Source organism: Pristis pectinata, chromosome 1 (assembly GCF_009764475.1).
Source record: "Pristis pectinata isolate sPriPec2 chromosome 1, sPriPec2.1.pri, whole genome shotgun sequence".
NCBI classification, from domain to species: Eukaryota; Metazoa; Chordata; class Chondrichthyes; order Rhinopristiformes; family Pristidae; genus Pristis; species Pristis pectinata.
The window spans coordinates 143,339,094-143,365,717 of NC_067405.1; the positions used below are offsets into that span (position 1 = coordinate 143,339,094).

Consider the following 26,624-nt stretch of genomic DNA (forward strand, 5'->3'; position numbering starts at 1 on the left):
CTGAGACCGCGAGAAATTGCAGAGAGTTGTGGACGCAGCCCAGCACATCACAGAAACCAGCCTCCCCTCCATGGACTCTGTCTTTACCTATCACTGCCTTGGTGAAGCAGCCAACATAATCAAAGACCCCACCCACCCTGGACATTCCCTCTTATCCCCCCTCCCATCGGGCAGAAGATACAAAAGCCTGAAAGCACGTACCACCAGGCTCAAGGACAGCTTCTATCCCGCTGTTATAAGACTATTGAATGGTCCCCTAGTAAATAAGATGGACTCTTGATCTCATGATCTACCTTGCCATGGCCTTGCACCTTATTGTCTGCCTGCACTGCACTTTCTCTGTAACTGTAACACTTTATTCTGCATTCAGTTTTTGCTTTCCTTGTACCAGCTCGATGCACTGATGTGATGAAATGAGCTGTATGGATGGCACGTCAAACAGTTTTTCACTGCGCCTTGTTACATGTGACAATGATAAACCAACTTGCCAATTTAGCAGTGTGGAGGTGAATGGGGCGCACTGCCTGAGGGGATGGAGGAAGCAGGTTCTCTCTCAATATTTAAGAAGCATCAAGGTTTAGAGGGATGTTAGGTTATTATTGGTTTGTTATTTGTCATGTGTACCCAGATACAGTGCAAAGCTTTTGTTTTGCGTACCATCCAGACAGATCATTCCGTATGTAAGTACATCAAGGTAGTAAAAAGAAAACAGAGTGTAGGATGTAGTGTTACGGTTACAGGGAAAGTACAGTGCAGGTAGAGAAATGAAGTGCAAGGACCACGACGAGGTAGACTGAGAGATCAAGAGTTAGCATAGCTGAGGCAGGCACCTTGGTCCGCATGGACGAGTTAGGCCAAAGGGCCTGTTTCTGTGCTGTACAGCTCTATGAATCCATGACAAGCGCTTTTGAATTGGCAAGGCACTGAAGGGTACAGACCCAATACAGGTAAATGGGAAGTGCAGGTAAGTACAGTGGATGTAAAAGATCACACAGGGCCTTCAACATGGTCCCGAAGCAGCCTCCACACTATAGCTGCCTTGGTCAGCAAGGACCAGTTGGGCCAAAGAGCCTGCTTCTGTGTTGTATGACTCTAATCCTGGGAGGGTTGATAGGCATGTGGAGAGAATAACATTGGAAAGTTGTAAGTGGGTGCTTGATGGTTGGCATGGCCTTGGTGGGCCGAAGGGCCTGTTTCCTTACTCTATGACTCTGTGATGACCTGGCTGCAGCACTGCAGGAGCAGCCAACCATTCATGACGTCCACTATCAGCTGTGGGACCATCCTTTTATACTCAGCTCCAACCTAGCAATGAGCTATTACCGAGGAAGTAGTTCACTGCTGAGCATAATTTCCACTTTAGTATTTAAAGTTTTTAAATAGCAGTTTCATGATGTGTCCACTTCCGCGGAGAACCTCCCTACCTACCAGCGCTTTACACTGGGAATTGCTCACACACTCTGCCTTTTAACACGGTCCCATGGTTCACCATGTTGCTTTACAACATAGAAGGAAGCCATTTGGCCCATCGAGGCTATGCTGAGCAATCTCAACTACTTTTCCCTGTAACTACTTCTCCCCAGTGTTTATCCCTCAACCAGCATTGATGGGGGTTAAAAAAACTTGTCTCCATCACCTTCACATTGCTGATCATTGGATCTGGCCCCTCATTTCCCTACATTCATAGAACATAGAACATTACAGCACAGTACAAGCCCTTTGGCCCACAATGTTGTGCTGACATTTTATCCTGCTCTAAGATCTATCTAACCCTTCCCTCCCACATAGCCCCCCATTTCTCTATCATTCATGTGTCTATCTTAGGGTCTCTTAAATGTCCCTAATGTACCTGCCCCCACAACCTCTGCCAGCAGTGTGTTCCATGCACCCACCACTCTCTGTGTAAAAAAACTTACCCCTGACATCTCCCTTATACCTTCCTCCAATCATCTTAAAATTATGTCACCCTGGGAAAAAGTCTCTGACTGTCCACTCAATCTATGCCTCTTATCTTGTACACCTCTATCAAGTCACCTCTCATCCTCCCTTTCTCCAAAGAGAAAAGCCCTAGCTTTCTCAACCTTTCATCATAAGACGTGTTCTCTAATCCAGGCAACAACCTGGTAAATCTCCTCTGCACCCTCTCTAAAGCTTCCACATCCCTCCTATAATGAGGCGACCAGAACTGAACACAATACTCCAAGTATGGTCTAACCGTTGAACGGTTCCCTTATACAGTGGGATGGACTATGACCTCACGATCTACCTTGTTGTGACCTTGCACCTTATTGCACTGCACTTTCTCCGTAGCTGTGACACTTTACTCTGTACTGTTATTGTTTTTACCTGTACTACATCAATGCACTCTGTACTAATTCAATGTAACTGCACTGTGTAATGAATTGACCTGTACGATCGGTTTGTAAGACAAGTTTTTCACTGTACCTCGGTACAAGTGACAATAATAAACCAATACCAATACATCACCTCGCGGCTCTTGAAGTCAACACCCGAACTAATGAAGGCCAACACTCCATACGCCTTCTTAACAACCCTATCAACCTGTGCAGCAACCTTGAGGGACGAAACCTCAAAGGCTTCACTGGCTGCAAAGCCATTTGGGACGCAGGGAAAGGAGGGTGCAGGTGCTATAGAAAGGCGGGTCTTTGGTTAAAAGGTTCCGGAAGGAGAAGAAACTAAACACTATTGTGAAATACAAGGTATTCACGATGAATGGACTGACCCCACTGAGCACCTCAGAGCTTTATCAGTCACATAAATGGAAGAAGGCTGGTGAGAAGCACCCGTTGGCATAGCAACAGCTGATGGGGAGGGCTCTTTCTGGGCGGGTGTTTGTGTTAAGATTAGCTTCATCTGCTGAAGAGGCTGCACTGTCTGATCTGGGAGAGCGGGCAATTAGTTGCAAATGGTTTGAGCTTCTCTCCCCCTCTGTAGTAATGTTATTGTGGCGCGGAGCCCTTGGTTAAACCTTGGAAACGGTTGCCAGCCGCTCAGTGGCTGCACTCTGTTCTGTGGCAGTCATGATGCAGACAGGCTCAGCTTATCCTGTCCCTCCCCACCCCCTCACTCCTCTCCCCACCATGTCACTCCTGCCCCCATCCCCTTACTCGTCCCCCCCCATTCCTCCCTGCTGCCCCTCCCCTTATACCCACACTCCTCCCCCAACCCGTCACTCCTGTCCCCAACCCCTATCCCTCCCTCAATCCCTCCCCATCACCTGCCCCTCCCCTCTCCTCCCCATCACTCCTGCCCCTCCCCTTCTCTCCCCATCGCCCTCCCCACCCCCATCACAACGGAAACCTGTGTCCAGCTGAAGGATGTGATGGAGTCACAGCATTGACCTGCTGCTACCGTGAGCAGGGACCCGCGTCACGGGGGCTCCTTTCCTGCTCTGCGTTTCGATCCACTGTTTAACTGGATGCCTGCAGTCCAATAATTGCAGCTATCACCGACCGCTGAGCTGTGTGCCTGAGCAGAGCCCTGTGCTGGATCATTTCTGGCCTCTCACACAGGCAGTGGCTTGAGGTACAGAAACATTTCAGTCGTCTCCAGCGTGCCCTGCAGGGGCAGGGGGCTCCCATCTGTACACCCACCTAGTGTGTTAGCCCACACGTCACACCTCACCTCACCCTGTCCCCAATCCCCCAACCCATCCCACTGCCCCCACCTCACCCTGTCCCTAATCCCCCCCAACCCATCCCACTGCCCCCCACCTTACCCTGTCCCCAATCCCCCCAACCCATCCCACTGCCCCCCCACCTCACCCTGTCCCCAATCTCCCAACCCATCCCACTGCCCCCCCACCTCACCCTGTCCCCAATCTCCCAACCCATCCCACTGCCCCCCACCTCACCCTGTCCCCAATCTCCCAACCCATCCCACTGCCCCCACCTCACCCTGTCCCTAATCCCCCCAACCCATCCCACTGCCCCCACCTCACCCTGTCCCTAATCCCCCCAACCCATCCCACTGCCCCCACCTCACCCTGTCCCTAATCCCCCCAACCCATCCCACTGCCCCCCCACCTCACCCAGTCCCAACCCATCCACTGCCCCCCCACCTCACCATCCCATCGCCCAACCCATCCCACTGCCCCCCCACTTCACAGTCCCCAATCACCCCAACTCATCCCACTGCCCCCCCACCTCACCATCCCATCGCCCAACCCATCCCACTGCCCCCCACCTCACCATCCCCAATCCCCCCAACCCATCCCACTGCCCCCACCTCACCCTGTTCTCAATCCCCCCCAACCCATCCCACTGCCCCCCACCTCACCCTGTCCCTAATCCCCCCAACCCATCCCACTGCCCCCCACCTCACCCAGTCCCAACCCATCCACTGCCCCCCCACCTCACCATCCCATCGCCCAACCCATCCCACTGCCCCCACCTCACCATCCCCAATCCCCCCAACCCATCCCACTGCCCCCACCTCACCCTGTTCTCAATCCCCCCCAACCCATCCCACTGCCCCCCCACCTCACCCTGTCCCCAATCCCCCAACCCATCCCACTGCCCCCCCACCTCACCCTGTCCCCAATCCCCCCAACCCATACCACTGCCCCCCCACCTCACCATCCCGTCCCCCAACGCATCCCACTGCCCCCACCTCACCCTGTCCCCAATCCCCCAACCCATCCCACTGCCCCCCCACCTCACCATCCCGTCCCCCAACCCATCCCACTGCCCCCACCTCACCCTGTCCCCAATCCCCCCAACCCATCCCACTGTCCCCAATCCCCCCAACCCATCCCACTGCCCCCCCACCTCACCCTGTCCCCAATCCCCCCAACCCATACCCCTGTCCCCAATCCCCCCAACCCATCCCACTGCCCCCACCTCACCCTGTCCCCAATCCCCCCAACCCATCCCACTGCCCCCCCACCTCACCCTGTCCCCAATCCCCCCCAACCCATCCCACTGCCCCCCACCTCACCCATCAGACCCACAATGCCCTTCCTCCAACCAACTCATCCTAACAATTTACCGCATAATAAACCCCCCTCACCTCCACCTGTCTCACCTCTCGATTTTGCAAATTATTTTTGATCTGACTGTCAGACCTCCTGCTGCAGAGATGTGAATCTTCTTGGAACATCTCATCGTTGGATTTTGTGTCCAGCATTTATCGGAAGCACGCCCCCGGCCAATGGTGGGGCAGCTTACTGCTTATAGATTCATTTGGCTGATTTCTGTCACAGCCCCTTGCCAGTTCTAAGGTCCAACTCATCTCTCCACCCCCGTAACGGTCTAATTCTCCAAAGGCTTAACATTTTACTTTGTAAAATAGCCCTGAACTGTTGGCGCAGTTTTTGATCACAGAGTTAAGTGGGAGTTTAATCAAAATTTTATTTCTTCTATCACGCTTTTAGGTGACTTTCTCTCCAGGTCTCTCATAACTTTATGCACCTCAATTGTGTCTCTCTCATGACTGCCCCGTTCAAAGACAACAAACCCAACTCAGAGCATCACTTCCCACCCTGGTAACCTCTTCACTAATCTGCTCAGCTATCAAAGGCTTGCACATCCTTCCTGTAGTGTGGCAAACAAACCTTCTCACAGTCCTGAAACAGTGGCCTAACCAGCTTTCTTCTCTCACTCCACACAACCAATAACAAGTACCCCACCTACCTTCTGTACCAACAGTTCTCACTGATGTAGAGTTCCGGAGATGGTAGAACCTCTCAATGCAGAACCAATTATCAAACAAAATTGGCCACATCGAACAAAGAACAATACAGCACAGGAACAGGCCCTTCATCCACAATATCTGTGCCGACCATGATGCCAAATTAAACATTACATCTGCTTGTACAAATGATCTTAAACATTGCTATTGTATCTGCTTCCACCACTTCCCCTGGCAACAAATTCTAGATACATATCTCTCTCTGTGTAAAAGACCTGCCTTGCAAATCTCCTTTAAACTTTCCCCCCTCTCACCTCTGTCCTCTAGTATTTGACATTTCCACCCTGGGAAAAGATTCTGACTGTCTACCCTATCTATGCCTCTCGTAATTTTATAAACGTCTATCAGGTCTCCCCTCAGCCTCCAACGCTCCAGAGAAAACAACCCAAGTTTGTCCAACGTCTCCTTATAGGTAATACTCTCTAATCCAGGCAGCATCCTGGTGAACCTCTTCTGCACCCTCTCCAAAGCCTCCACATCCTTCCTGTAATGGGGCAACCAGAACTGCACACAGTACTCCAAGCGCGGCCTAACCAAAGTTTTATACAGCTGTAACATGACTTATACTCAACACTCAGAACGATGAAGGCAAACATGCTACCGCCATCTTCTTACATCAGGTGACATTAGGACAGGGTTCCAAAAGGTCAAGGAGTTTGGTTTCAAGAAGCATCGAAAAGGTGAAGGGAGGTGCTTCCTAAGATGGGATGAAACCTGCTTAGTTTAGTGTGGCTTTGTTTGTGTGTTCCTGGACTGAAATGAGTTCCCCTGACTTCAATGGTCAAGGGAGCTTAATGGATTTCCATTTTTTTTCATTAGTCTTTGAATTACATTGGTCTGTGGGAGAGCAGGCAGCACTCTGGCCTCTGAATCAGAAGGTTGTGCGTTTCAATCCTACAGCAGAGTAAAAAAAATCCAGAGGATCCAGTACTGAGGGAGTAGTATTGCAGGTAGGACTAACTTGTTGTGTTAGAAGCCTGATAGCTTTTGGGGAATGGGAAAGAATATAAGATATCTTTATCAGTCGCATGTACATCGAAACACACAGTGAAATGCATCTTTTGCGTAGAGTGTTCTGGGGGCAGCCCGCAAGTGTCGCCACGCTTCTGGCACCAACATAGCATGCTCACAACTTCCTAACCCGTATGTCTTTGGAAACTGGAGCACCCGGAGGAAACCCACGCAGACGCGAGGAGAATGTACATACTCCTTACAATTGAACCCGGGTCACTGGCGCTGTAAAGCGTTATGCTAACCGCTACACTAATATAATTTCTGCAGTCATGCTTAGGAAAAGAGGGAAGTCCACAGACTGCTGTAATGATAAATGCCCTTCCCATTGATATCTGTGCAGTACTGAGGGAGTGCCACACTGTCAGGGGTACAGCACTTCACATGAGACATAAATAGAGAGCCCCAGTTGCTTTCAGAGAGATTCTCTGCAGCTTTTACCCTAGCTGATAGTTGCCCTCAATGTACATTGCAAGAAACAGATTATCTGTTGCTGGGATCTTCTGATTTCCTTGCTTCACAGTTGTGACTGCAATTCAAAAGCATCTCAGCAGCTGTCAACCCCTTTGAAATCAGCTTCAAAGACACCTAATAAAAGTAAGTCATTTTCTTCCCAAATGCTGCAATGTGCTTTGAGTGAGGAAGCTTTAGATCCAGTTGAAAATGCTTTGTGGCTGAGTGAGTGACTTACCCCGGACAAACACTGATCAATAAGGATGCTATTGTTTCCAATTCCCATTCACGTACGATTTCTGTCCATAGTCCAGGAGCTAGCCACTTAAGTGGGAACGGATTGCTTTCTCAAAATTCGCTTTGTACTACATCATCCCTCCACAACAGATCTCAATCTCTTTGTTTCACATTTTATTCCTGTACTCTGAACTCATCAAGCAGAGCTCAGCAGAACAAACCACCTGATCCCAAGGCTTCCCCAGTGTTGTCCATCACGTTCTCCAAGGTTTGGGTCCAGGAAGCTCCGCAAGAACTTGCCCTTCTCTAATAATTTTGATTTCCATATAGCATTAGAAGGCCATTCAACCCATTGAGTTTATGCCGGGCCACTGTGCAATCCCATTCCACCCCTCCCACCATTAATTTTCTCTGTAGCCTATTCACACCAACTCCCCCCAGATTCTACTGCCCACCCACACACTGGGGACAATCTACAGTGGCCAGTTAACCTACTAAACTGCATTCCTTTGGGATGTGGGAGGTAACCAGAGCACCCAGGGGGAGCCCACAGGGAGAACGTGCAGCCTGCACACAGACAGCACCCGAGGTCAGAACTGAACCTGGGTCTCTGGTGGGTCTACCAGCTGCACCTCGGTGCCCCCCTGCTGACCTGAGCGTGTTCCAAGGTGTTTTGCAGCCAATGGCATTGTTTTCCAAATGCAATTCCAGCAATATTCAAGAAGCTTGGCTTAATCCCAGGTAAAGCAGCCCACACCATCCCAGCATTCCTCCTCTCCATCAGCTGTTGTGCGCACCATCCACGGAAGCACTGAGTTACTCACCAAGGCCACTACAACAGCATCTCGGAAACCCATGACCTCTTGGTGTTGGAATTGGTTTATTATTGTCACTTGTACCGAGGTACAGTGAAAAACTTGTCTTGCATACCATTCGTACAGATCAATTCATTACACAGGGCATTGAGGTAGTACAGAGTAAAAACAATAACAGAATACAGAGTAAAGTGTCACAGCTACAGGGAAGTGCATTGCAGGTAGACAATAAGGTGCAAGGTCTCAACAAGGTAGATTGTGAGGTCAAGAGTCCATCTCATCGTATAAGTGAACTGTTCAATAGTCTTATCACTGTGGGATAGAAGCTGTCCTTGAGCCTGGTGGTACGTGCCCTCAGGCTCCTGTATCTTCAGCCTGGTGGGAGAGGAGAGAAGAGAGAATGACCCAGGTGGGTGGGGTCTTTGCTTATGCTGGCTGCTGCACCAAGGCAGCGAGAGGTGAAGGAGAGTCCGTGGAGGGGAGGCTGGTGTCCGTGACGCGCTGGGCTGTGTCCACAACTCTCTGCAGTTTCTTGCGGTCCTGGGCAGAGCAGTTGCCGTACCAAGCAGTGATGCATCCGGATAGGATGCTTTCTATGGCGATAGGATGACGGGCAGCAGGTCACAGAGTCATACAGCACGGTCATACAACAGGCCCTTCGGCCCAACTCATCTATGCTGACCAAGAGTCCCATCTAAGCTAGTCCCATTTGCCCACGTTTGGCCCATATCCCTCTCCTATCCATGTACCTGTCCGAGTACCTTTTAAATGTTGTTAATGTACCTGCCTCAACCACTTCCTCTTGTTCGATATACTGACCACCCTCTGGGTGGAAAAAGTTGCCCCTCAGGTTCCTATTAAATCTCTCCCCTCTCACCTTAAACCTATGCCCTCTAGTTCTTGATTCCCCAACTCTGGGGGAAAAAAAGTGTGCATTCACCCTATCTATGCCCCTCACAATTTCATACACCTCTTAAGGTCACCCCTCATTCTGCCATACTCCAATGAATAAAAACCAGCCTGCTCAACCTCTCTCCATAGCTCAGTACCTTGAGTCCCTGCAACATCCTCATAAATCTTCCCTGAACTAGTGCTCTGACTGATGAAGGCCAGTGTGCCAAATGCCACCTTCACCACCCTGTCTACCTGCGACGCCACTTTCAGGGAACCATGTACTCCTAGACCCCTCTGTTCTACAACACTCCCCAGGGCCCTGCCGTTCACTGTGAAAGCTCCATCTCCTCCGGGTTCCTTTCCAAGCTGCACTCCATCGAATTGGAAATGTATTGCTGTTCCTTCATCATTCCCAGAGCCTCACAGCTTGGAACTCCCTCCCCAGCAGCACGAGTGTAAAGTGGGTGGGATTTTTGAGCAGTGCATGGAATCTGACCTCGCGTACATCGGGGAACGTGCTGAAGTATTTTGTCTTGCAGATCGCCCGTGGATCTGGAACATTCCTTATCTCCATGCTCCCGACACCTATGGAAATGTCTGGGCCCCTTCGTAACTTCCGGAACTTGCGGGAGGCATTTTTCCATGCCCTGTTACGGATCACTTTCCCAGACAAACAGAATTTCAAAACTGCAGTGCAGTTCACGTGCTGACCTGCTGAATCCTCACTGCATATCCAGTATGTATTGTCGTTTATATCTGTGTGTGTTTTTTGCAGAATAAAGTTTTTGGAATATGATTATGTCACTTTTCCAAGCCTGCCCTTCCTACGGCGCGGTACACTTTGGGTTTATGTTTGTGCTGGTGAGTTATTCTGTTGATCGAAATGTTTCCTTTTGAGACACAAGAGACTGCAGACACTGGAATCTGGAGCGCCACACAAAAAGCTGGAAGAACACAGCTCAACCCACTGAGTTCCTCCAGCAAGTTATTTATTATTCCTCTTCCTTTTGAGAGGGCTAGTCACTCCCCCACCTGCACACGGATCGGGTAAGGCACTCTGGAAAATTCCAGAGGAACAAGGGGTATTTTCTTTTAAACTCAGTGAGCTGAAACATTCTACCGAGTGAATGAAGATCTAATATTAACTTTCTAAAGGGGAACTGCATAAATGCTTGAAAACAAACAGCAATTGCTGACCTATTGGGAAACTGGGACTAATGCAAGTGCACTATGCAACCCCAGAGAGGTCTAGAAGGTACATGTAAGATAAGATAAGATATCTTTATTAGTCACATGTACATTGAAACACACAGTGAAATGCATCTTTTTGCGTAGAGTGTTCTGGGGGCAGCCCGCAAGTGTCGCCACGCTTCTGGCGCCAACATAGCATGCCCACAACTTCCTAACCCGTACGTCTTTGGAATGTGGGAGGAAACCGGAGCACCCGGAGGAAACCCACGCAGACACAGGGAGAACATACAAACTCCTTACAGACAGTGGCGGGAATTGAACCCAGGTCGCTGGTGCTGTAATAGCGTTACGCTAACCGCTACACTACCGTGCCTGCCCGCAACAGTAGACTTTGATTTTGACTTTGGTAGATCAGCCATGAAGGGTGGGGCAGGATTGAGGGGCCCATTCCTGCTCCTAATTTCTTCTATTCTTGGGGCGAATGGGATGGCTGCACATGTCATTCACACTTGGGTAGGTTGTTCCACACAAGAGGCTTCACTGAAATCAAAGCTGATACTGCAGTGTAGCAATCAGAGAATTCCTGTGGCATCCCAACAATCTCGGGACATCCCCGAGTACCCCCCGCCCCAGCCAGTGAAATCCCTTGAAACGTAGTCGCTGTGGTAACATAGGAGATATGGTTCTGGTTGCCACACACCTACACTGAAGAGGGTGTAGAGGAGATTCATCAGGAACGTAGAACACTACAGCACAGTACAGGCCCTTCGGCCCACAATGTTGTGTCGACATTTTATCCTGCTCTAAGATCTATCTAACCCTTCCCTCCCACATAGCCCCCTATTTTTCTATCATTCATGTGTCTATCTAAGAGTCTCCTAAATGTCCCTAATATATCTGCCCCCACAACCTCTGCCAGCAGTGCGTTCCATGCACCCACCACTCTCTGTGTAAAAAAAAACTTACCCCTGACATCCCCCTTATACCTTCCTCCAATCACCTTAAAATGATGTCCCCTCGTGTTAGCCATTGTCGCCCTGAGAAAAAGTCTCTGACTGTCCACTCGATCTCTGCCTCATCATCTTGTACACCTCTATCAAGTCACCTCTCATCCTCCTCCTCTCCAAAGAGAAAAGCCCTAGCTCACTCAACCTATCCTCATAAGACATGCTCTCCAATCCAGGCAACATCCTAGTAAATCTCCTCTGCACCCTCTCTAAAGCTTCCACATCCTTTCTATAATGAGGCGACCAGAACTGAACACAAAACTCCAAGTGTGGTCTGACCAGAGTTCTATAGAGCTGCAACATCACCTCGCGACTGTTGAACTCAATACCCTGAGTAATGAAGGCCAACACTCCATATGCCTTCTTAACTACCCTATCGACCTGCGCAGCAACTTTGAGGGATCTGTGCATGTGGACCTGAAGATCCCTCTGTTCCTCCACAGTGCTAAGAGTCCTGCCATTAACCTTGTATTCTGTCTTTGAGTTCAATCTCCGGGTTGAACTTCAGCTGCCACTTCTTAGCCCAGCTCTGCATTCTATCAATGCCTGGATTGATAGAAGTTGCTTGGATTGGAGTTTAGCTCTGGGGAGAGATTGGATCATCTGGAGCAAGGGAGGCTGAGAGGTTACCTGATAGAAATATGTGACTTGAATTGAATTGATTTATTATTGTCACATGTACTGAGATACAATGAAAAGCTTTTGCTTGCCTGACATCCAGACAGATCATTCCCTACATAAGTACATCGAGGTAGTATAAAGAAAACAGAATGCAGAATATAGTGTCACAGTTACAGCGAGAGTGCAGTGCAGGCAGACAGATAAAGTGCAAGGGCCACGACGAGGTAGATTGGGAGATCAAGAGTTCATCTTTTAGCACATGAGAGGTCCATTTAAGAGTCTTATAACAGCAGGAGAGAAACTGTCCTTGAGCCTGGTGGTACGTGTTCTCAAGCTTTTGTATCTTCTGCCCGACAGGAGGGGGGAGAAGGGGAAATGACCGGGGTGGGAGGGGTCTTTGATTTGGCTAAAGACCGAGATCGAGTAAATAGTCAAAATGGAAGGGGTATCAAAAACAAGAGGTGAGGGGAAGAAGGATTTATCTTTATCTGAGGGGTAAGGTTTTGTTTTACACAGAGAGTGGTTGATGTCTGTGATCTCTGTGATCTTTTGTATTCCCTGGTTAGTTTACAATCCTTTGCATTGGACTGTGATTTCGTGGAACAGACTGGTTCTGTCAGCCAGGTTATTGTCACCAGGATTGGCTTGTGATCTGTTACAATGGTTTGTGATTCCCCAGATCTCTCTGTGATGTCTTGGTCCACTTTGTGTTTGCCTGGATTGTTGGTGGAGATCACCAGCTGGTTCAAGAGATCATGCGCTGGTCAAGAGGATCACAAACCAATCTGGGTTATCAATTCTGTGCACACCATCAGTTCAGGGAACAGAATATTGTACATCTCCCCTCCCATTCCATACATCGAGGTAGTACAGTGTAGAATAAGATTCAGGGGATCTTCTCCCCCCTCCCATCGGGCAGAAGATACAAAATTCTGAAAGCACGTACCACCAGGCTCAAGGACAGTTTCTATCCCACTGTTTTAAGACTAGAATGGACCTGTTGTACAATAAGATGGACTCTTGACCTCACAATCCACCTCATTATGGCTTTGCACCTTATTGTCTGCCTGCATTGCACTTTCTCTGTAGCTGTGACACTTTATTCTGCATTCTGTTATTGCTTTTCCCCTGTAGTGCCTTGATGTACAAAATGATCCAACTGGGAGACATGCAAAACAAAGCTTTTCACTGTACCTTGGTACATGTGACAATAATAAACCAATTTACCAATTTAAAACTGGTTCCAGTGAAAGTAATCTGTGCAGGTAAGCTAGTCGGTTACACACTGTTCCAGGGATAATAAAACACATTGGGTGTCCAGAAACTGGTCCAAGGTATCACAAACCAGCCCAGTAACAGTAGTGTAGGGGAGGCACCGTAGCATAGCAGTTAGTGTTACGCTATTCCAGCGCCAGCAACCCGGGTTCAATTCCCGCCACTGTCTGTAAGGAGATTGTATGTTCTCTCTGTGTCTGCGTGGGTTTCCTCTGGGTGCTCTGGTTTCCTCCCACATTCCAAAGATGTACAGGTCAGGAAGTTGTGGGCATGCTATGTTGGCGCCGGAAGCGTGGCGACACTTGCGGGCTGCCCCCTAGAACACTCCACGGAAAAGATGCATTTCACTGTGTGTTTTGATATATATGTGACTAATAAAGAAATCTTAACTTAAGCCTGGAGAATCACAAACTGGCCCAGGGGATCACCAACATGACCAAGGAGTCACTAACTGGGCTAAGTGATCACAGATGATCCAGGGTGTTGCCAACTGAGCCAGGGGATCACTAACTGGTCTGGGGAGATCACAAATTGGAGAAGAGGACTGCAGACTTGTTCAGGCAATCACAAACCAACGAACTAATCAAACACTGGTCCAGATGAACACAGCAGATGGAAACCGAGAAACTGCCGATGCTCAAAGTCTGAAATGCTGGAAATACTCAGCAGGTCAAGCGGCATCTGCAGAGAGAGAAGTTTCAGGTCTGGGACCCTTTGTCAGAATTGGGAAAAAGTAAAACAAGTTAATTTTCAGTAGCAGAGAAGGTGGGGGAGGGGGGATGTGTAGAACAAAGGAAATATCTCTGACACAGTGAGACCAATGGGGCAGTGAGAGTAACAGAAGCACGTTATGTTTCTTTGACTGTAATGTTGATCACAAACTGGTTCAGGGGATTATGAAATGGTCCAGATGATTACAGCCTAGTCCAGGTGATTTAATAATGGTCCAGGGCAAAACCAACCAATCCAGCTGACCACAAACTGGTCCAAGGGAACACAAACTGGTCTGGGGGGTGGAGAGGGAGGGGTGGGAGAGAGCTCATAAAATGCTCCAGGGGTTCACAAGCAATCACAACCAGGGGTTGTGAGGGAATACAGACTATGCCAGCGAATCAGAATCCAGTTCAGAGGCACAGAAGATCATTCAGGCAGTCACTAACTTTGCAGTTTAGAAGAATGAGGATGATCTTATTGAAACATCGGCATGAAAGGCTAGATGGAGTCATTGAGTTGTACGGCATAGAAACAGGCCCTTCGGCCCACCGTGTCTATGCCGATCATCATGCCTACCTATACCAATTCCCCTTGCCTGCCTTAATTCCATATCCCTCTATGACCTGCTCATTTAAGTCCCTGTTAAATGTTGTTACCTGCTCCTGCCTCCACCACCTTCTCTGGGAGCTCATTCCAGGTACCAGCTGCCCTTTGAGTGAAAACTTTACCCCTCAGGTCCCCTTTAAACCTCCTCCCACTCACCTTAAACCTCTGCCCTCTAGTTTCAGATACCCCAACCATGGGACACACGCACTGGCTACCTACCCTATCTGTGCCTCTCATTGGCTGGCGTAGGAATGCTGTGGCCATCTGGAGCTCCCAGTTGTCAGCCATTTTAATTCCCCACCCCATCCCCGCACCGACCTGTCTGCCCTCGGCCTCCTCCACTGCCACAGTGAGGCCAAACTCAAACTAGAGGAACGGCGCCTCATATTCCGCCTGGATAGTCTACAACCTGACGGCATGAACATTAAATTCTTCGTTTTCAGGTAACCTGTTGCCCTTCTGTCCTTTTCTCTCTCCTCCTGATCTACCCAGTTCTTCTTACACCCAGCCCCCATCAACCTCTTTCCCTTCCTGTACCCAATCCATCTGCCCGTCACCCCCCTCCCCACTGTTCCCATCCGCCCTCCCCACCTCCCTTATCTGGTTCCGTGCTCCACCTTCCCCTCCTATCAGATCCCACCATCTCCAGCCCTGTGTCACCTCCACCCATCACCTCCCAGCCTCTGTCGCTATTCCCACTCTCCCCTCCTCCATCTGCCCGTCACCCCTCCTCACCTGGATCCACCTATCGCTTGCCAGCCCTTTCCCTCACCTCATTATAGTGACTACCTCCCCTCTATCTTTAAGTCCAAATGAAGGGTCTAAGCCAGAAACATCAACTACCCATTTCCCTCCACAGGTGCTGCCCGACCCACTGAGTTCCTCCAGCAGTTTGTTGTTTTGCTTCAGATTCCAGCATTTGCAGTCTCTTGTGTCTCTATTTCAGGTCCAGTATTGTGAAATGAGAAAGGGTAATTGATGACCTAATAGTTCAGGGGCCATTGGGGAATAGTGATCACAACATGATAGAGCTTCTAAAGATTGAAAATCAAAGTGTCATACTCCACAGAAACAGGCCCTTCACCCCAATCTGTCTGCACTGACTAACAAACACCATAATCCTGCACTAATCCCATTTTATTCTCCCCACATTCCCATCGAGACCTCGCCTCCCCCCAGATTCTACCACTCCCCACACACAAGGGGTAATTTACAGCAGCCAATTAACCTACCAATCCACACACCTTTGGGAGAAAGCTGGAGCACCCGGAGGAAACCCACACGATCACAGGGAGAACGTGCAAACTCCACGCAGACAGCGCCCGAGTTTAGGATTGAACCCACGTCTCTGGAGCTGTGAGGTAGCAGCTCCCTGTGCCACCCCAACCCATTCCAGGTTATGAAAGAAGAGCCTTAACTGTGAATAAAGCAGACTGCAAGAGCATGAGGCATGAGTTGGCTTGCATAGACTGGGAAACTCAAGATTTGGCAGCAAACTAGCAGTGGCTAAAGTTTGAAGAATTAGCACACAGTTCACAAGTAACATATATCCATTCAAGGCAAATAAAACTGAGTTGGAAAAATGGTCCATCTATGGCAATCATGAGGAGTTGAAGATAGTATTAGATCAAAGGAAAAAAAACGTTATGTTGCCAAAAAAAATTTTCAGAATTCCACCAAGGAGAATAAGGCATTGATATGGAAAGGAAAAATAGAATATGAGTGTAGGCAAACACGAAACAGTGAGAATTATTGTAAGAGCTTCTATAGACACATAAAAAGGAAAAGATTTGCGGGTCCCTCACAGACTGAGATATGTGCAATTATATTGTTTTTTATTGTTGTCACATGTACGGGGTAGTGAAGAACCTTGTTTTGCATGCCATCCATACAGATCATTTCATTACAGCAGTGCATTGAGGTAGTACAAGGGAAAACAATAACAGAATGCAGAATAAAGTGTTACAGTTACAGAGAAAGTGCAGTGCAGGCAGACAATAAGGTGCAAGGTCATAACAAGGTAGATTGTGAGGTCAAGAGTCCATCTTATCGTACTAGGGGACCGTTCAATAGTCTTATAACAGTGGGATAGAAGCTGTCCTTGAGCCTGGTGGTACATGTTTTCAGACTTTTGTATCTTCTGCCTGATGCGAGGAGGGAGAAGAGAGAATGTCCGGGGTGGGTGGGGTCTTTAATTATGTTGGCTGCTTTACCATGGCAGCAAAAAGTGGAGATGGAGGGGAGGCTGGTTTCCGTGATGTGCTGGGCTGTGTCCACAACTCTCTGCAGTTTCTTGTGGTCACAGAGCAGTTCACATACCAAGCCGTGATGCATCCGGATAGGATGCTTTCTATGGTGCATCTATAAAAACTGGTGAGGGTCCAAGGAGACATGCCGAATTTCTTCAGCCTCCTGAGGAAGTAGAGGTGCAGGTGAGCTTTCTTTGCTGTGGCTTCTACGTGGTTGGACCGGGACAGGCTATCGGTGATGTCCACTCGTAGGAACTTGAAGCTCTCAACCCTCTTGACCTCAGCACCATTGATGTAAACAGGACCGTGTGCACCCCCCCCCCCCACTCCCACCTTCCTGAAGTCAATGACCAGCTCTTTTGCTGACATTGAGGGAAAGGTTGATGTCATGACACCATTTCACTAAGCGCTCTATCTCCTTCCTGTACCCTGACTCATCGTTATTTGAGATGCAGCCCGCTTGGTGGTGTCACCTGCAAACTTTATTGGTAAATGAGGAAAGTGCAGGCAAGTTTAAAACATATTGTTGGAATGGTTCCTGCAGAATGTAACCCAACTATTTTTGAGACAAGGGAGAGAGTTAAAAAAAAAGAACAGTAGATCATTTAGCCTGATATTGGCAGAAACGAAAGTGCTGGAATCTATTATTAAAGAAGTGGTATCAGGTACTTAGAAAAATAATGACAGAATCAGTGTGGATTTATGAAAAGGAAATCAAGTTTGTCCATTGAAGGAATTTGTGTATTTAACCTGCGTACTGAATCTGGGTTTCACGTGGGGCCAAGTCACCCTTTTAGTTACAGCTCAGATTGGGACAACATACAAAGAAAATCTTTTGTACAGCAGTGGTGGGTTTCTTAAACAAGTCGGTTTATTCAGGTACACTGGGAGCTCAGAGATACTCCACTGACCCAAAAAACTTCCAGCAATTTATACTATTTGTGTTACAATAGTTATGAGATGGACTCTTGACCTCACAATCTACCTCGTTGTGTTTTGCACCTTATTGTCTGCCTGCACTGCACTTTCTCTGTAACTGTAACACTTTATTCTGCATTCTGTATTGTTTTCCCTTGTACTACCTCGATGTTCTGATGTTGTGAAATGATCTGTGTGGATGGCATGCAAAAAGTTTTTCACTGTACCTTGATACATGTGACAATAATAAACCAATGTAAGATAAGATTTCTTTGTCAGTCATGTACATCGAAACACACAGTGAAATGCATCTTTTGCGTAGTGTTCTGGGGGCAGCCCGCAAGTGTCACCACGCTTCCGGCGCCAACATAGCATGCCCACAACTTCCTAACCCGTACGTCTTTGGAATGTGGGAGGAAACCGGAGCACCCGGAGGAAACCCACGCAGACACGGGGAGAACGTACAAACTCCTTATAGACAGAGGCCAGATTTGAACCCGGGTCGCTGGCACTGTAATAGCGTTACGCTAACCGCTACACTACCATGCGGATTTTACAATTTCATCAGTAACCCATTTTTCTTTGTAGTACTCGATCTTTGTTTTATCTCTGCAGGGGTTGCCTTTATCTACCTGACAGATGGGACTTTGCCTTTCTTTGCCAGACAGCAACTTCCCCCATTTTCTCTGCAACTGGGTGCGCTAATTTGTGGTCTTGTCCTTCTGTCATGACTCTGCTGATCACAAGATCAGCTCTCCTGCACTTAGCCTACATCCCAACCTCCATTTGTTTATCTCTGCTCTACCTAGCTATGCCTTGCGGGCTAAACACTTCCCTAACCTAATTACTGTTCAGCACAGTAGTGTAGCGGTTAGCGTAACGCTATTACAGCGCCAGCGACCCGGGTTCAATTCTGGCCGCTGCCTGTAAGGAGTTTGTACGTTCTCCCCGTGTCTGCGTGGGTTTCCTCCGGGCGCTCCGGTTTCCTCCCACATTCCAAAGACGTACGGGTTAGGAAGTTGTGGGCATGCTATGTTGGCGCTGGAAGTGTGACGACACTGGCGGGCTGCCCCCAGAACACTCTACGCAAAAGATGCATTTCACTGTGTGTTTCGATGTACATGCGACTAATAAAGATACCTGATCTTCTGCTCTTCTGACAAGACCTTTAAACTAAACTACCTCCATACAGATTCCCATCATTCCAGTTTTGTATGTCACTTAAGTTGACCATATTACAAACTTTTCCAATTTTCTTATGATCCCTGGAGGTTCCTCCTCTATTGACAAATCTGTTGAAGGTTCTTAAGGGTGAACCAGCTGATGTAGTGTATTTAGATTTGAAGTGCCATACGAGAGATTAGTAAACAGGTTAACAGCAGACAGTATTGAGGGTAGTATACATCCTGGCCTCGATCAGGAGTATAATGGAATTCTCACCACCTCCCTGAAAGAGAGTCATTTCAACAACTCTCAACAGCAGCCAGGACAAAGCATGTCTGTTCGACTGGCACTCCATCAATCACCTTAAACATTCTTTCCCTCCACCACCGGTGCTTGGTGCTCGAGTGTGGCAACCTGTTGCAAGCTGCTCTCTGCAGATCCACTCATTACTTCTATTATACTCTTTTAAATCTAAATTCTATGACTCTCAGAATTACTAATAATGTTCTTTTAAATCAACTTACATTTTGGCGACCTCACAATCTACCTTGTCATGGCCTTGCACCTTATTGTCTGCCTGCACTGCACTTTATCTGTAACTGTAACACTTTATTCTGCATCCTGTTGTAGTTTTACCTTGTATTACCTCAATGCATTGTTGTAACGAATTGATCTGTGGGAAGGGTACGCAAGACAAGTTTTTCACTGTACCTCGGTAAAAGTGACAATAACAAACCAACTTACCAGTGGCAGCAGAGACAGACGTACAAGAGACCGCAAATGCTGGAATCTGGAGCAAAAATTGAGCTGCCTGAGGAACTCAGTGGGTCAGGCAGCATCTGGGGAGGGAAATGGACAGTCGACATTTTGGGTCGAGACCTTCATCTGGACTGAAAGATAGAGGTGGGAATAGTCAGTATAAAGAGGGGTGGAGCAAGAGCTGGGAAGCGATAGGTGGATCCAGGTGAGGAAGGGTTAATTGGCAAGTGGAGTCAGGGGTGGAGACTGGGAGGCTCAAGCAAGGAACCCACCCACCCCACACATTTAACACCCCCCCCCCCCCCACCCCCATCAGACAGAAGATACAAAAGCCTGAAAGCAAGTCCAACAAGGCTCAAGGACAGCTTCTATCCGGCTGTTGTAAGACTATTGAACAGTCCCCTAGTACAATAAGATGGGACTCTTGACCTCAAAATCTACTTCATCATGGCCCTTGCACCTTACTGTCTGCCTGCACTGCACTTGCTCTGTAACTGTAACACTTTATTCTGCACTCTGTGATTGCTTTTCCCTTGTACTACCTCGATGCACTGATGTGATGAAATGATCCGTATGGACGGCACGCAAAACAAAGTTTTTCACTGCACCTCGGTACATGTGACAATAATAAACCAATTTAGTATGTGCCGTCTGCAAGTGATCTCTCCAACAGCACCTCTCAAGCCTGTGCCCTTTACCCCCAAGAAGGATGAAGGCATCAGGCACATTGGAACCCCACCACCAGCTAGTCCCTCTCCAACCTGCACAGAAGGATTGCAGCAGTTGAAGATCGGAAGGATCTTCAAGTTCAAGTTACACTTTATTGTCATTCACCCATATGCTGTAAAAAAACACACGGAGGAATGAAATCTCGTTTCCCCCAGACTCACACAACAGAGGACATACATAGAACAGAGGACATAAACGCAGACAGAAAAATTGTGTGAGTACAAATAGTGCAAAAATGGTATATACAGGATACAAAATGAGTGCAGGGTTAGTGCCAAACCGAGCTGGACAAAGAAAATACAGCACTCAGTGTGTTGCACTAAGTGTATAAACATGTCCAGCAGCAGCCAAAGTTCTTATACACCGTTGTGCAAACCAGGGCTTTTGACGCGGCATTTGTCTGAGACTGCCTCCAGGGTATTCAGGAGCCTGACAGCCTGGGGGAGGAAACTGTCGTACAGTCTAGTACTTCTGGCCCGGGTGCTTCAGTACCGCTTGCCAGACAGCAGTGGGACAAATAGGTCGTGGGCGGGATGAGAAGGGTCATCTATGATTCTGCAGGCCTTGCAGGTGCATCGTGTGTCGTAGACATCCAGGATGGAGGGAAGGGGTACTTGAATGATCTTTCCAGCTGTGCTCGCAATTCTCTGCAGTGTCTTGCGGTCTGAGGTGTTACAGTTACTGTACCAGGCAGAGATGCAGCTGGTCAGGACACTCTCAATGGTACCCCTGTAGAATGTGGTGAGGGTGGGGGAGGGCAGGTTTGCTCTCTTCAGCCGCTGTAGGAAGTCCAGGGCTCCCTGAAAGTGGCAACAGCAGTGGATAGGGTGGTACTTGCCTTCATCAGTCAGGGTGTTGAGAATAAGTCAGGAAGTCATGTTGCACCTTGCTGAGGCCTCACTTGGAGTATTGCATGCAGTTCTTGTCAGTGCATGACAGGAAGGATGCGGAGGCTTTGGGGAGGGTGCAGAAGAGGTTCACCAGGATGCTGCCCGGATTGGAGAGCATTAGGTTATAAGAAGAGGCGGGAAAAACTTGAATTATTTTCTCCGGAGCGGTGGAGGCTGCGGGGAGACCTGATAGAAGTTTATACAATTATGAGAAGCATAGATAGGGTAGACAGTCAGAGTCTCGTTCCCAGGTTGGAAATGTCAAATGCTAGAGGGCATAGCTTTAACGTGAGAGGGGCGAAGTTTAAAGGAGATTCATGAGGCAATTTTTTTTTTACACAGAGAGCGGCGGGTGCCTGGAACGGACTGCCAGGGGAGGTGGAAGCAGATTCAACAGCAACACTTAAGAGGCTGATAGACACATGAACAATCAGGGAATGGACGGATATGGATCATGTGCAGGCAGATGATATTAGTTTAAACTGGCATCATGGTCAGCACAGACATCGTGGGCTGAAGGGCCTGTTCCTGTGATGTACTGTTCTGTGTTCCACAGACTCATCCTTTGAGATTAAAGACTGCCTTGAGTCTATCACCAGCTGCAGGTTTCTTACAAGCAACACTGAGAAGAGTTCCAGCTGGGTGCAGATTGTGCTGCTGTCTCCTGCCCTCCCATTCCAACCAAATGTCACCACGTTTTAAATGCTTTGTCTATGTTCAGTCCGTAAGTGATGAACAGACAGTATTAACCGGGGGCCGGTCTCCGCGACATTTTTGCCCCTGGCCTCGTGACCTCTGCAATGTTGACCTTGTTAGACCGTCAAGGATGTAGGTTAGTAGGCCACTGTCAACTGCCCCTGGTGTGTGGGTGAGCAGTAGAACTGGGGGGGGGGGGGGGGGGGGGGGGGGGGGGGGGGGGGGGGGGGGGGGGGGGGGGAAGTTGATGGGACTGTGTGGGGAATAAAATGGGTTAGGGTAGGGTTAGTGTGAAAATGGGTGCTTAATGGTTGGCATAGACATGATGGGCCAAAGGGCCTGTTTCTGTGCTGTAGCCCTCTGTGACTGTGATGTGATTGGCTGCCTGGCGAGGAACTTACATGCAGTGACAATATGGGAAGAATAAACAAAAGGATTGATGTAGCAGGCACAGTAGTGTAGTGGTTAGCATAACGCTTTTACAGCATCAGCGGCCAGGGTTCGATTCCGGCCTCTGCCTGTACGGAGTTTGTACATTCCTCCTGTGTGTCTGCGTGGGTTTCCTCCGGGCGCTCCGGTTTCCTCCCACATTCCAAAAACGTACGGGTTAGGAAGTTGTGGGCATGCTATGTTGGTGCCGGAAGTGTGGCGACACTTGCGAGCTGCCCCCAGAACACTCGACGCAAAAAGATGCATTTCACTGTGTGTTTCGATGTACATGTGACTAATAAAGAAATCTTAATCTGAAATGGGTGGTTTATGGTCAGCATGGAATTGATGGGCTGAAGGGTCTCTTTCTGTGCTGTGTGACTCTACGAATCTAAACGCACAGTTCACTTGAGGGGGGTGGGGAGAGGGAAGGAGCGGACGGGGATGGAGAAAGAGGTTAACAGAGAAAAGGAAAAGCGTGGAGAGGGGCTGGTAAGAGGGCAGGGACAGGGGAGGAGGTGGGTAGCGGAGGGAGAGGAGAGAGGGAGCCAGTGTGAAGGGGAGGGGGTGGAGAAGGAAGTCCGGAAAAGGGCGAGCAACAGTGGCACCGATACCGGCGGGAGGCCGCTCCGTGCGTGGGACACACAGCCGACTGCTGCCTCTGTGCTGCGGTCTTCATCCTGCCCATTCCTTTGCTCCGGGCACCTGTTGGACACCAGCCTGCAGGCAGAAGCTGCAACTGTGAATGTGGGAACAGCCGGTCCCTCCCGGATGAGGGCGAGAGGGACTGGAGGTGTAAACTGGTCAGACGAGGACTGGCGCAGTCACCCTGCTACATTCCTGGGGGAGGCAGGAGGCGAGGTCGGGGCGCGAAGGGCCGAGGGGAGGGGGCAAGGAGGAAAGGAATGAGGGAAGAAAGAGGGGGAAGGGGAGGGGAGGAATTGGGGGAGTAGGGAGGGAGGTGGGGAGAGGGCAGTGACCCGGAGGGGGACTGCACTGTCCCCAGTGAACCTGACCAGCAGCAGAGCAGACTCGAAGCCCCTCCCCATCTCCACCCGTCCCCCATTTCCCCTCCCCACCCCCTCCCACAACTCCTCCCTCCACTACCCTCCCTCCACAACCCCTCCTCCCTCCACCCACACCCCACCCTCAAACCCCACCCCTTCCTCCACTCCCCCTCTGCACCCCTCTCTTTCCCTCCTCCTCTTGCCCCATCCTCGTCCCTCCTTCTCCCACCCCTCCCTCTTCTCCTCCTCCCCCTTCCCCCCTCCCCCTCTCCTCCCCCTCCCCCTCCCCTCCCCCTCTCCCTCCCCTCCCCCTCTCCCCCCCTCCTCCCCCCCCCTCCCCCCTCCCCCCCCTCCCCCCTCCTCCCCTCCCTCTCCCCCCCTCCCCCCTCCCCCTCTCCCCCCTCCCCTTCCCCTCCCCCTCTCCCCCCCTCCCCCCCTCTCCCCCTTCCCCCCTCCTCCTGCCCCTCCCCTCCCTCCTCCCCCTCCCTCCTCCCCTCCCTCCCCTCCCCTCCCCCCCCCTCCCTCCCCTCCCCTCCCCTCCCCCCCCCTCCCTCCCCTCCCCCCCTCCCTCCCCTCCTCTCCTCCCCTCCTCTCCTCCCCCCTCTCCCCCCACCTTTCTCCCCCCCTCCCTGCTCCCCTCCTCCCTGCTCCCCTCCTCCCTTCTCCCTCTCCTCCCGCACCATCGCAGCCAGGGCGAGGGAGCGGAGAGTCAGCGGCGGCCGGCTGGAGATGCGGGGAGCCGGGGAGGTGGGCGAGGGGAGAGCACACACACACACACACACACCCGCGGCCAGCGCTGGGCAGCCGGGGCGGCTCTGCCGTTGTCTGTGCGGAGCCGGGGCCGGGGGCCAGAGACGGGCGAGGACTGCGCGGAGCCGCGTCAGTTTCGGGAGAGGGAGCTCCTGTTAACCTCGTCTCAGGCGTGCGGCAGAGCGGGGAAGCGGGCAGCTCATGTTCCCGGAGAGTCGGGGCAACCCGCAGGGAGCGCATTTAGTTCGTAACCTCGGAGGACGCCACGAAATTCTAGGAGATGCCAGCGAGGGCTTTTATAAGGAGAGAGAACCATTGGAGGGACCTTCCTAACGTTATCTGAGTCCACGCGTAGACTGGGAAACAGATGCTTTGAAACGTGGAGAACTGAGAAGTATTTGGAAGGTGTTTGCACTCGTTGGGACTGGGGAGAAGGTTGTGTCCTGGTTGAAGTCTCACCTGGTGTCGAGGTCTCGGAAGGTTGATCCCGAAGGGAGAGCCCTTATAACCAGCTTCGGTTTGGGTCTGCAAATGAAGCGGTGGTGGTTTCCGTAGAGTGAGGGTGTCGGGGTGGGGTTGGGGGGCTGAAACTCCCCGGGACAAGACCGAAATAAGAAAAAAATGTTGGGAATCCACAGCGCCTGTGGACAGAGAAACCGAGTCGAGGGTGTAGTTCGATGATCTTCCGCCAGGACAGTCATTTCGAGTCCCTTCGGCCCAACCCGCCCATGCCCACCAAGACACCCACCCAAGCTGGTCCCTCGGAGAAGAGGAACCAGTGCAGAATGGGGCTGCGTTGATATTGACTGGGTTGCATTTGAGGACCAGCAAGTCCAGGGGGGGGGGGGGGGGGGGGTCACCAAGTCAGCGTGGAGCGTTCAGTCGCCCCGGCCAGTTAAGACATTGCTTCTTTGGTTGAGTCTTGCTGTGCCTGCCTCAGTGCTCTAGCGCGCCCCCGAGTGGCCGGGGCGATGGCCGCTCGCCGGGGCTGCTTCTGCCATGTGGACGAAGACAATGCCCGCTTCGTGCTGCTAGCGCTCCTGATCTGCTTGTACCTGGTGTGCGGGGCCGCCGTCTTCTCGGTCATCGAACGGGACAAGGAGGTCGAATCGCAGCGCCGGTGGGTCCAGAGGAGGGAGAACTTCAGCCAGAGGTACAACATCAGCAGACCTGAGCTCAGCGTCTTCCTGCGGCACTACGAGGAGGCCGGCATGGCTGGGGTGCGGGTGGACGAGACCCGGCCCCGCTGGGACTTCGCCGGCTCCTTCTACTTTGTGGGCACCGTGGTCTCCACCATAGGTAAAGAGACACCCGCCTCCCCTTCCCTACTCCCTGCTTGGTGCCAAGAATAAACCGCAAGTAATGAGTCGGGGGGGGGGGGGGAGGAGGGGGGGGGGAAGAAGGTAAAGTCAAACAAGGAGTGAATTCACCAAGTCCCCCAACGTTCCCCACAGTGGCCGTCAGCCGGCAGTGAAGGTGAGCCACTCCAGGACATTTACTTGACAGAAACTGTTCATTGTGAGAGGGGATCTGCCCCGTGGGAGGGACCTGCCCCATGAGAGGGATCTGCTCAATGGGAGGGATCTGCTCTGTGAAGGATCTGCTCAGTGAGAGGGATCTGCTCTTGTGAGAGGGATCTGCCCTGTGAGAGGAATCTGCCCTGTGGGAGGGACCTGCCCTGTGAGAGGGATCTGCCTCGGATCTGCACGGAGAGGGATCTGCTCTGAGGGTTCTGCTTCATGGGAGGGATCTGTTCTCTGAGGGATCTGCTCAGTGAGAGAGGATCTGCTGTGGGAGGGATCTGCTCAGTGAGAAGGATCTGCTCAGAATGAAGGAGACCTGTTCTGTTGTGAACAGCAGATGTTTGTTTATGAGAGGGATCTGCTGCGTGGGATCTGCTCAGAGTGAGATTTGCTCGTGGGATCTGTGTATAACGTGGGCCCAGGGCTGGTCAAACTTCAATCTCTACCTGCATTAGTGCTAGAATCAATATCTATTTCTTTAAACAAATCTAAAATAACAGGACATTTATCTCATTGCTGTTGGTGGGATCTTGCTTTGTTGACATTGAATGCTGTGTTTCCTACATTCCATCAGCTCCTTTACTTTACATCATTGTCAGGAAAGCACCTGGGGTCCGGAGGGAGGGGTAAGCCTTGACGTGGAGCCGTTACTTCTTTCTACCTAGCCCCTGGAGCACACACTGCACAACTGTCACACCCTGGCCTGCCCTGTAACTTCAAGGCCAGAAGACCTACTTCTGCTTCGTCTGAACCTTGAGGACCTAGGCCAAAGAGGGTTGAAGTATGAAAGAAAGGCCTTGAACTTCTATCAGACCTTTTCTAACCTCAGGACACCTGAAAGTGCTTCCTAGCTCATGGGGTGGGCCACAGTGTGACAGGGTTGGGTCCGTCACCTCTGCCCACCAGGAGATGAACAGGAGGAATAACAGCTTCGTCTAAAGACTGACTCCCTTTGGACCCTAAGTGTTGTTCTG

The 26,624-nt window shown here is 50.4% G+C and overlaps 2 protein-coding genes across 4 annotated transcripts in view; both read left to right on the forward strand.

Moving 5' to 3' along the window:
• The window catches only part of tdp1 (tyrosyl-DNA phosphodiesterase 1), a 102,756-nt gene extending 92,837 nt beyond the window's left edge, over positions 1-9,919 (forward strand). The window contains exon 16 of one of the 3 annotated variants that reach the window (XM_052013487.1): positions 9,662-9,917. In XM_052013487.1, coding sequence (XP_051869447.1) covers positions 9,662-9,735 — 74 coding nt within the window. In that variant the 3' untranslated portion in view covers positions 9,736-9,917. Of the gene's footprint in view, positions 1-9,661 lie in introns of all 3 variants that reach the window. The other 2 variants (XM_052013480.1, XM_052013495.1) reach the window with 2 other exon arrangements.
• A 15,050-nt stretch (positions 9,920-24,969) lies between these two features.
• Positions 24,970-26,624, forward strand: part of kcnk13a (potassium channel, subfamily K, member 13a) — a 41,462-nt gene continuing 39,807 nt past the window's right edge. The window contains exon 1 of the mRNA XM_052013520.1: positions 24,970-25,426. Coding sequence (XP_051869480.1) covers positions 25,099-25,426 — 328 coding nt within the window. The 5' untranslated portion in view covers positions 24,970-25,098. The remainder of the gene's footprint in view (positions 25,427-26,624) is intronic.